The sequence below is a fragment of the Oryx dammah genome, unplaced genomic scaffold (genome assembly GCF_014754425.2).
Source record: "Oryx dammah isolate SB20612 unplaced genomic scaffold, SCBI_Odam_1.1 HiC_scaffold_25, whole genome shotgun sequence".
Classification (NCBI taxonomy): domain Eukaryota; kingdom Metazoa; phylum Chordata; class Mammalia; order Artiodactyla; family Bovidae; genus Oryx; species Oryx dammah.
In genome coordinates, this window is record NW_024070209.1 from 66,557,971 (window position 1) to 66,568,677 (window position 10,707).

Below are 10,707 nucleotides of genomic sequence, written 5' to 3' on the forward strand. Positions count from 1 at the left end.
TTTCTGTGTGGGACTGTTTTTGCTGTTTTCAGTCACATGACCGCATCCCAACAGTCTCTTTTATGATCTGCGGTAAGTGTACAGTAAGGTCACTTGGGTGATTCAGATCACAAAGGCCCGTTCTTCTCTGCTCGTTTGTCCAGCATCTTGTTTGCAAAGGTCCTAGCCTGGGGTCAGAGCCGTGGTGTTTGGAGTAAGTTCTCATCAATTGCTTACATGGACCTTATCAGCGGACGTAGAACAGGAAAAGAAAGAACAAGGATAAAAAGGCTAGCGAGTGAGGAAGAACTAAAAATGGGGAAGAAGTAATGGAGAATGAAAGGAAAGATGCGTGAGAAAAAAGAAGGAATAAGCAACATGCACAGCCAGGCTCCCTAGAATGCGCAAGAGTGCTTTCGCCGTCCTTGGCCACAAGGTGGCACCCTTTGAACTTTCTTTCCCCATCAAAATATGAAGGGGGTGGGGGGCGTTGAGAGGAGGGAGAAAAGAGTAAGCACTCCCCCAACCAAGAACAATTTGAAAACCCACCCCAAAATATTTAAAATCTGGGACAAAGAACCGTCAGGACGGAACTGCTTCAATTGCAAAACCTCAGCGCTGCCTCCCGAGCGGCCTGCCGGCCCGAGTCAGGAGCAGCCCCTTTAAAAAAAAGCGGACTACAGTATTGGGATTCTTGAAACCCGAAACCTAGAAACAGAATCGTAGCGGAAACCAGAAGGAAAACCTTGAACTCTTCCAGACAATTGCTTCCGGGGAGTTTTTCGGGAGAGCGAGGGGGAATAAAGGGCCTGAGAGGAGGGCCCCTCGGATGGCGCGCCCCTGAGGGTCCTGGCGAGTTCGAGGAGCGTGGGGAGGAGAGGACCATACCCTCTCCCTGGGGCTGCAGGTCATGGCCGTGGAGCAGAAAGCCCTGGGCATTGGCTTCAAGTGTCTTTCTTTGGCCACTTTTGTGCTCATCTGCGCCGGGCAAGGGGGACGCAGGGAGGAAGGGGGTCCAGCCTGCTACGGGGGATTTGACCTGTACTTCATTCTGGACAAGTAAGTGCCGTGAGTTGTTCCACCCTAGGCTAAGCTGATGATGCTTTCTACCCGGGCTGGGCTCCTTGGCAGGGTGGCTTTGGGACAGGCGCGCATCTCCAGGGACCCAGAGGGGCCTCGGGAGGTGGCGCTGGCCCCAGCTCTGCGCCTTTGTGGACCGAGCGCGCGTCCCCATCCTTCCCGGCTGCAGCAGCCGGACGGGCAGGCGTCGCTGCTTGTTCTCCAGACAGCTTCTTCGCTGCCTTGCTTTCCGGCGACCGAGGCGCCTGAGTTTGAGGATGGGAGTGTAAAGATGCTGTTGACCTACTACCTCTCTGTGAACCTTTTTCATTTGCTTTAGAATCCTTGGTGAGAAAAGTTTGCTTAGGAGAGGCAGAACAACGTTCACACACGTCTAAAGTAAGCGGCGTGGGCTTTTAAAAGCCAATCGTGTCTTGTTTAAAAACTCTGCCCTACGTATTCCTTTTCCCTGGTTCCTCATCATAGAATGTAGGCAGATTGGGCAGTTCGTGGAAATAGAAGGCGGATTTCTCCACTCCACTGAGTTTGAGGCTAGGGAGTTCTTTGTTGTGGGGACGTCTTGTGAGTTGTAGGATGTTTTGTGAGTTGTAGAGTGTTGACAGCAACCCTGGCCGTAGGCTACCCTCTAGATGCTGGTACTACCCCCCAACCCCCCAACCGCCACTAGTCTCTATAACCTCCCCAACCCCACTCCTCAACCCGCACTAGTCTCTCCGTGGTGACAAGCAAAAGTGTCTCCAGACATTGCCAAAAGTCCCCTGCGGGTATATTTCTCCTCCCTCTGGGCTGGAGAAACCCCGATGCAGGCGAAGTCAAGTTCTTGGCGATTTGACTGGTGGGCTACCAGGGAAGTGGAGCCCTGGTTTTCTTGCAAAAATGGATGAGGCTTCAGCACTGTTCAAGGGAGAACTGAACTCTGCCCAATCCCCCATAGACTTGCCAAGCCACCGTCCTTCAAGGAAGTTGCCTGCTATCAACTAAAAAGCAGCTTTAACAATAAAAGGCCCCTCGGTGAAGATCAGTGCTCACTAGTGCTGTGTGAGCGCCCCACTGCCAGGACAGGACCCTTGCTGTTACAGTGGAGGGGACATGAGTTTCACAGACTGGAAAGTATTTGCCAGTTGGAAAAAGAGTCCTGCAAAATAAGCTGGCCAGCTAGACACCAAATGTGCTTTGCAGTTGCCCCTGGAGTTTGATTTTTTTCCGTAAAGGCTGTTTTGAACTCCAGATTCTTTGGATGAAAAGGGAGATCTCTTTCCTGCAGATTTATGAGAAGGTGGATACTGAAAATATACTCCAGTGCTAAGAAATGGAATTTCTTTTGTTACTTCTAGCGGCTGGGAGCACCAGCTCACAGATTCAGACTGTCTGAAAACACAGACGCCCATCGTTGTGATTTTTTTTTTTTAAAGCCAGTTCAGAAGAACATACAGGAAGACTTGAAAATGGACAGAATCACCATGTCCTGAAATGAAACAACTCCACACTGCAGAGATATCAAACTCTTTCCAAATTACCTTATAAATTGAATTAAACTTTAAAATCAGAATTCTGAAAGAATTTTGTTGGTGAGAGGAATTTAGCAAAATAATTCTAGGTTTATCTTACAGAAAAAAAAACAAGTATTAAGAGCTAAAACATTTTGGAAAAATAATAATGAAAATACTTATATCTCTTATATTGAAATGTACTGTGAGGCAAATTATTAAAATGCAGGATGGCTTTTTAAAAAATGGTTCTTGAACAAATGGTTGGTCCATAGGAAAAGAAAAAGTTTAGATTTACACTTTACCCCCACCACCACCACCAAGATAAATTCCAAGAGGATTGAAAATTTTAATGTTAAACATTTAATTTAAAAATGAAGTATTGAAAAAATTAAAAGAAAACTTAATGAGTATTACTGTAATCTTAGATTTGGAGCTTTAAAAACAGAGTAGCAACAATAAAGAAAACTGCAAAAAGATTTAAATATATTAAAATCTGACATGTCTACAAGTGAAAAAAAAGTCACAAATAAAAGATAACAAGTTACAAAAACTTTTGCAACATAAATTCACCTCTATAGAGTAACCTTAAAATGTAAAGCAGTTTTTAAAAGATCATCTAGGTAGAAAACAGGCTTATATGAATAATTCACAAAAAAATATGAAAGGTAATAAACAAAAAAGTTCAAGTTCCCTAGCAAAGAAATGGGAAAATCAAACAAGATGTAGTATTTATTACATTGGCAAAGATTTTTAAAGAATTATAATATTCAACATTGGCCAACTTGTGGGAAGGAGGGCCGTTGTCATATCTCATAAGGAAAATATAAATTTGGTTTGGTCTTTCTAGGTTTGTGCCATCCAGTAAAACTTTCTGTGATGATTAGAAATATTCTCTTTCTGTGCTTTCCAGTACGGTAGCCACTAGCCATATGTGGCTATTGACTCTTGAAATGTGTCTAGTGGAATTGAGGAAATGAACTTTCTATTTTATTTAAGTTTCATTTAAATTTCAGTAGCCATGTGTGGCTAATATTTTGAATAGCATAGACAAGAAGATAACATGACAACATGTGTCAAAGGAAAACTCCAAGACAGAAAAGAGTGCCTATATGTTCGTGGCTGTGATGTTTATGATAATGAAGCTGAGAATTATCTAAATGTCCAACAACAGAGGATTTAATAAGTTAGAAGTGGTATATGCATGATATTGAGCACACATGTTATACATGCATGTAAGATATTTTTAGGAGAAACACAGTGCACATAATATACTCTTAAGGGAAAATACAATTACCAAACATTATACACTATGATTCTACCTTTGTAAAAAATGCTAAACACACGTGTGTCTTTATTTACCCAGTATGTAATAGTATTTGTAGAAAGTAGGATTTTTAAATTCTTTTTTTACACTTTTCTGAATCTTCAAATTTTTCTACAATGAATGTATATTACTTTTATATTCAACAAAAATAAGTTATTTTGAGTTTTTAAAAAGTCATTTCAAGTGTGAGGGGGCTCTCTTAACCAGCGGGCTGAGCTCCATGCCCCTCACAATTATAGAGGATTTGCTTTCATGTTTAATCCTGGAGTACATTTCTAAATACATCATAGGGTCCTTGGCAATATGTTGAGGACCCAAAGGCTCCGGGAAAAAAATGGTGGGGAGACCTTTACAAGTACCTACCTTTACATGGAGGTGGACTCCTCTGACTTCTTTTAGTTGTCTTATTGCTTGAAGAGAGGGACATTTTTGTGCTGAATGAGAAAGTTGCTAGAACTTGGTATGATAAGCGTATGCAATTCCAGCTTGCCATCTCGATTCGAGCTGATTTATGGGACTGTGGAACCCAAAGCTGGGGGATGGGCCAGAAGCCAGTGATAGCAAACAGTCCCCCAGCTGGTCCCTAAAGACATGATCTTTTGTCCTAGAAAGTACCTCCCCAGAAAGTGCTGTCCAGCACCCAACCACTACAGCTTGCAAAGGGAAAGAGTGCTGATGCGTTTTTTTTTCCTTGGGCTTCTCAGATCCTCTGGCGGATAAGACACTGTAGAGGCTGAAACCAGTGGCTCACAAGGCAGTGAATTCACCATTCTTCTCCCCACCCCTCAACTCCCTTTTTTCCCAGCGAATGGTTCTCCTCTTTTCTGTGACATTAAACCTCAGCTCATTTCAGCTTTAAGCAGGATGCACCTCTGGCTTGGAAGAAACCCAGATTATACATTTAATGGAACGTCATGTTTTCTCAACCAGAAGCAAAGACTTCATAATGATAACCTAGACTACCACAGTAACACAATAGGGCATTATTAGCGGCTTTGGCCACAGAGCTGATGGACTGGGCTTCACAAGGCTTTATATGATGGAATTTTATGTTCATTCAAGCATGCTTTTCTGGTTACAGTCAGGAAAAGTAGACTGCTGGGAATTCAATCAGGGATTTGAAAAGTCAGATTTGGAAGGACTTTATCCAGAGGAAAACAGTCAAGGAGCAGCTAGCCACCTTAAATCTCCCAGAGGGCCCTCTAAGATTAGTGCACCCAGTTGGCCAACCCGTGGACATGCGTGGACCTTTCCTCTCTTGCAGGGCTCTTCTGTTATTACACTAGATATTTATGTATCACACATTGGTCTGTTTTATAGAGAGCTGTTAGTCACTTAAGTGGAAAAAGTGGACTGTCTATCGTGAGTCTGGGGAAGTGCTGGCTATATTCATGTGTGCCCTACAGACTTCAAAAATAGAATGGTTGAGTGGGGTGGGGCAGGAGAAGTGGAGGAGATAGTGAGCTGGAGGATGGCAGTAAGCCTTGAATAGTTGACTTACAGGGTTTCCTAAAGCCACAGCCTGTCACCCAAAAAATCCTTACATTTGCAAAGACCCTCTACAGGCTCACTGTGTGGGCTGCTTGCCCATTAGAACCCCTCAGCTCCTCCCTCCATGACTTCCTTTCTGTTCAGCCCCCATTTCTCTTTCTCTTTTCCCCATACAAGGGGACCTCATCTCGCCACTCATGCAAGTCCAACCCCAGCATCCAAAATTGGGTGGTCACATGTGGTGATGCTCTGTAGAACCCTTCCTATGTGTTATACTTCAGAGACACAGTCATTAAATGGATTTTTATAACATTAGACTGGGAACCTCACCATGTTCTGGGTTCCCAGCTACTAACTTACAAAAGAAATCTTTAGAGTCAAAACTAAAGTCTCCTAAAACTTACACTGTCTCACAAGTGCCCCAGAGAAAACCTTGCTTGGTTGCTAGGGCAAGCGCTACTGTCTCTAATTTACAGATGAGAAAACTGTTCAACCTTGGTCAACCCACTGGATTAAGTGACCTGTGGAAGGACCTAGGATTAGATAATGACAAAGCTGGGACGCTGTCTGCTCCTGACTCTCAGCCCAGCTCTTTCCACTCATCATTGCCCTGCGCAGTTGGGTCATAATGAGAAGCACATGGCAATACGACTGGGTAGATTCCAGGAATTAAAAATCCCTGCATCAGAGTTTCAGGAAATGATGGTGCATAAGGCAACTAAGGTTACTTAATTGAGGAGCTACTGTTTTCCTGTTAAAGCAGCTCTAAATTGATTGAAAGTTTCAGGGTCTCTAACCCTCTGCAGCCCATGGAGATGTTCCAGAGGTCTGGGGATTACCTGATGGGTAGGACTCTAAGGACATCTGATTATAATGCCCTTAAAGATCTGATAAATTAATAATTTGTTCACATTTAATCCAGTGGAAAGGGGAAATTCAACTCTGTAGGTAGACATGTTAAAACTCACAGATGTAGCTTGTTTTCAGAAATGCTTTGGAAGAAGACTTCCAGTAATGAAAATGCAAATTTGACTCTGAATAAGGAAAACAGAATTCATTAGAAGGTACCTTGAAATACAGTAGTAATTATGAGAGGCATCAGGGAAAAAGGTTTTTCAGGGGCTCGGAATGTCTTCTTTTTGGTATCAAGATGGATTTGATGGTTTTTCAATATTCTTCCTTAATTGAAAGAATTGCAGTTTTGGAGAGGTCTTATCAGGTCAGGTAATTGTTGGTAGAACCGCTTGCAAATTGGAAGGTTTGGCTTATGGTTCAAAATAAATAGGGCAGAACTCTTTTGTTTTATTTTGTGCTTCTGTCTGGGCCAGCCAAGTAATTACCTCTAGCTGTGGAGACCTGGTAAAACTCAGTGTCAAGCTGAGAATAGAATCCAGGAGTGCTGGAGGAAGGCACCCATCCTGAGATAACCTGCAATTATCTTCAAACTCTGGCATCCCTTAGTGAGACTTGGCTGTCACATAAATGTAAATAGGATTTGCCCATCCTAAAGGAAATCAGGCCTGGGTGTTCATTGGAAGGACTGATGTTGAAACTGAAACTCCAACATTTTGGTCACCTGATGCTAAAAGCTGACTCATTTGGAAAGACCCTGATGTTGGGAAAGATTGAAGGCAGGAGAAGAAGGGGACGACAGAGGGTGAGATGGTTGGATGGCATCACTGATTCAATGGACATGGGTTTGGGTGGACTCCGGGAGTTGATGATCGACAGGGAGGCCTGGCATGCTGTGGTTCATGGGGTTGCAAAGAGCTGGACACAGCTGAGTGACTGAACTAAACTGAACTGAATTTAGAACATGTGTCTATTTTTGATACGATGTCCAGAGACTGGATTTTGCCTCTTGCAGTGATTACTGGGCAACAAAAGACTAGTGGGTATTTGGATATTTCCTGACATGTTTCCCAGACATACCACGTTTGTACTGAAAATAGTGATTAGATTTCTTCCATTTGGAAGAGCTGATTCTTTCATTCGTTTGGCATAGATTTGTTCTCAAGTCCGATCACAAGTGTGTGCTCCAATAAAAGTACAGGTGACAATACCTGTTGTCAACAGTGTCCTGTCCTGGAGGCTGCTAGGAATGAAAGAAAACAGCAAGCAGTCCAAAGCTATTTGCTTTTTAGGTAGGAAGACATTAGAAGGACTCCAGGCAGGATTTGGGGCAGGGGGCTGGTTAGGTCGGGCTTCCCAGGTGGCGCTAGTGGTAAACAACATGCCTGCCAATGCAGGAGACGTAAGAGACACAGGTTCGATCCCTGATTAGGAAGATTCCCCCGGAGAAGGGAATGGCAACCCACTGCAGTATTTTTGCCTGGAGAATCCCCATGGACAGAGGAGCCTGGTGGGCTACGGTCCATAGGCTCGCGAAAAGGTGGACACGAATGAAGTGATTTACCATGTACACAGGCAAAGTCAATTTTAGATCGAAAAGGAGAAGAGATAAGTAAGTTTACTGAGTCCATGTTACCTGCCACGCATTGTGTAAACATTTTGCCTGTATGATCCCATTTAGTTATCTCCTTTATAACCACATAAGGCCATGATCACTATTTGACACATGAGGAAACTGAGGTTTAGCAAGGTTAGCCAAGGTCATTGTAAGTGGTGAAAGTCAGCCTCAAATCCAGGCATCTCTGACTCATGATCTATGCACAGAGATGAAAAGAATCTAAGCATGCAGACCATTGACTCAGTTAGTGTAGTTTATGCCGTGGTAACAAACAATCCCCCAAATCACAGTGACACAAAACAGCAAAGGTATAAACCTTTGTAATCTCTGTCTCTGCTACATATCTGGTGAGGGGCAACAGGCGCTCTGCTCAGGGTGCTATCCTGGAAGCTAGACTGGTGGAAATTCCTTAACACTGGCTTTTAGCATCATTGCTGCAAAGGAAGGAAATGCTGGAGAGTCTCTGGGTGGAGCACTGCCAATAAATTAATGATTTGTCCAGATTGAATCTGATGGGAAATGGAAATTCAACACTGTAGACATGTGAAATAACATGCATCCTTCCACTCACAACCCACTGGTCAGAACTAGTCATGTGACTACTCAGCATACCACCACTATTGCACCATCCATACTACCACTATCATCACCATGCACGCATGTGTGCATGCCAAGTAGCTTCAGTCGTGTCCTACTCTTTGGGACCCTGTGGACCCTAGTGCACCAGGCTCCTCTGTCCCTGGCATTCTCCAGGCAAGAATACTGGAGTGAGTTGCCATGCCCTCCTCCAGGGGATCTTCCCAACCCAGGGATAAAACCCATGTCTCCGGCATCTCCTGCATTGCAGGTGGATTCTTTACCTACTGAGCCACCTGGAAGGCCCACTACCATCACCACCAACACCAAATAGGATGCGGAAAAATACCATCCTCCTGTTTTTCTAAAGGGAGAGGAAAGCCAGATATGGGTGGGCTTGAAAAGTCTTTACTATAAACCTTTAATCATACACTACTTTCGCCTGAGTAAGCAAGAAAGGAGTAGTCCCTGGGAGAGGATATAAAGATAAGACTTCTGGCCCAGGGTCAGTGTTGAGCCATGTCTTAGATACGTTCATCAACCTGGAATTACAGTCAGACACAACAGTTCAAATGTGCCTGTGTGGCAGTGATGGCCTCTTGTTCTTTTCCTTCCTTGCCCATTGCTCCCATTCTTTACATGAAAAATTCAGTGCAGTGGGCAGGGGATTAAATTAGACTAAATAGAAAGTAGAAATGAAGATGAGACATGTTTCCCTGATAGCTAAGTATTACATGAATGTATTCAGAAGCTCAGAATCCCTTTGTCCATAGTTTGTGGACTATGAGGGAATTTGAAAAGCTGTGAGGGGAGAGTGGGATGTCCAGGTGGTGCTGGGGGTTAAGAATCCATCTACCAATACAGGAGATGCCTGAGACAAGGGTTCAATCCCTGGTCGGGAATATCCCCTGGAAGAGATAAGGCAACTGACTCTAGCATTCTTGCCTGGAGAATCCCATGGACAGAATAGTCCAGTGGGCTACAGTCCGTAGGGTCGCAAAGTGTTGGTTGCAACTGAAGTGACTTAGCATGCATGAACACAAGGGGAGAGCAGCCCCCGGAACACTGAGGCAGCCAGGCTGAGAGGATGCTGTGTGTTGCAGAGGCTAATTCTGACCTTGAATCAAGAGTATCTGGGTTCCAACCAAATGTGTTTCTCGGTGAAGGTGTCATTGCCATTTTCAGTGGACAGTTTTTCACTGAGAGGGACTGTAGGATGCTTAGCATTTCTGATCATTCCTTTGTAAATGCCGTGAGCTTTCTAGTCATTGTGACACTCAATAAATAAATACCCCTACATATATGCTTAAATCCAAGGCATGCCAGTGATACTGATTTTACATCTGATCAGGAAGAGCATTTATCTAGAGGAAGAACTAGAGTGGCGTTAGTTATAAGAGGGCCAGTGGAAACTGCTGACCTTGGAAATGAATGTGCTAAACCAGTGGTTCTCAACCAGGGACCAGATCAGAACCTTAAGGGTCAAGGGCAGCCTGTATCTTTTGGAAAATTTCCCAAGTAATTGTGATGTGGTTCTTTCCCTCCCACAATAAATCATGAGAGTGAACAGAAAGACCAGAAAAGCTGTCCTATAGTGATGGCCTTGTTCCTCCCTCATGAGGATGTAGCTAAGGAAGCAGACACCTGATAACTGAATGCCAAGCAGAGTTCTTACTTTAGATGGTGGTAGGGAAGGCTCAACAGGATGTAGAGAAGGAGGAGCCAAGGTCACATATAAGCCATGCTTTGCCCTGCTGTGTTGGTAGGCCCTGCGTGTGTGCATACACATGGAGGCCATGGTCTTTGCTAGGACAATCCTTTGTTCCCTTTCTGTCAAGACTCCAGGCAGGAAACATACCCCAGTTCCTCAGGGGCATGAACTGGACTAATCACAGAGGTTAAGGAAGCTGACTTTGGAATCAGGCATTTCTGGCTTTAGATACCAGCTCAACCTTTTACTAAGTTGATGACTTGAGCAAATTATTTAGCCTTTCTGAACCTCAGTCTTCTCATTAATAAAACAGGTATTCAAACTACTGCCTCACAGAAGTATCCTGAAAATTAAATAATATTAGATTAAAACCCTTAATGAAGCATTTGGTATGTGAGTGTCCTAGATGATGATAATGGTGGTGGTGATGGTGGTGACATAGTGGTGGTGGTAAATGTAACAGTGGTGGTGATGGTGATGATGGAGAGGGCAGCAGTGACGGTGAAGACGGCATTGATGGCGATTGCAGTGGTGACGGTGATGACGGTGGAGGGGGCCACAGTGACGGTGAAGACGGTATTGATGG

General features: G+C 44.1%; 1 protein-coding gene across 1 annotated transcript in view; it reads left to right on the forward strand.

The window, feature by feature from the left end:
* Nucleotides 1-533: 533 nt before the first annotated feature.
* ANTXR1 (ANTXR cell adhesion molecule 1) overlaps nucleotides 534-10,707 on the forward strand; it is a 263,047-nt gene continuing 252,873 nt past the window's right edge. Inside the window, exon 1 of the mRNA XM_040224080.1 lies at nucleotides 534-1,038. Coding sequence (XP_040080014.1) covers nucleotides 890-1,038 — 149 coding nt within the window. The 5' untranslated portion in view covers nucleotides 534-889. The remainder of the gene's footprint in view (nucleotides 1,039-10,707) is intronic.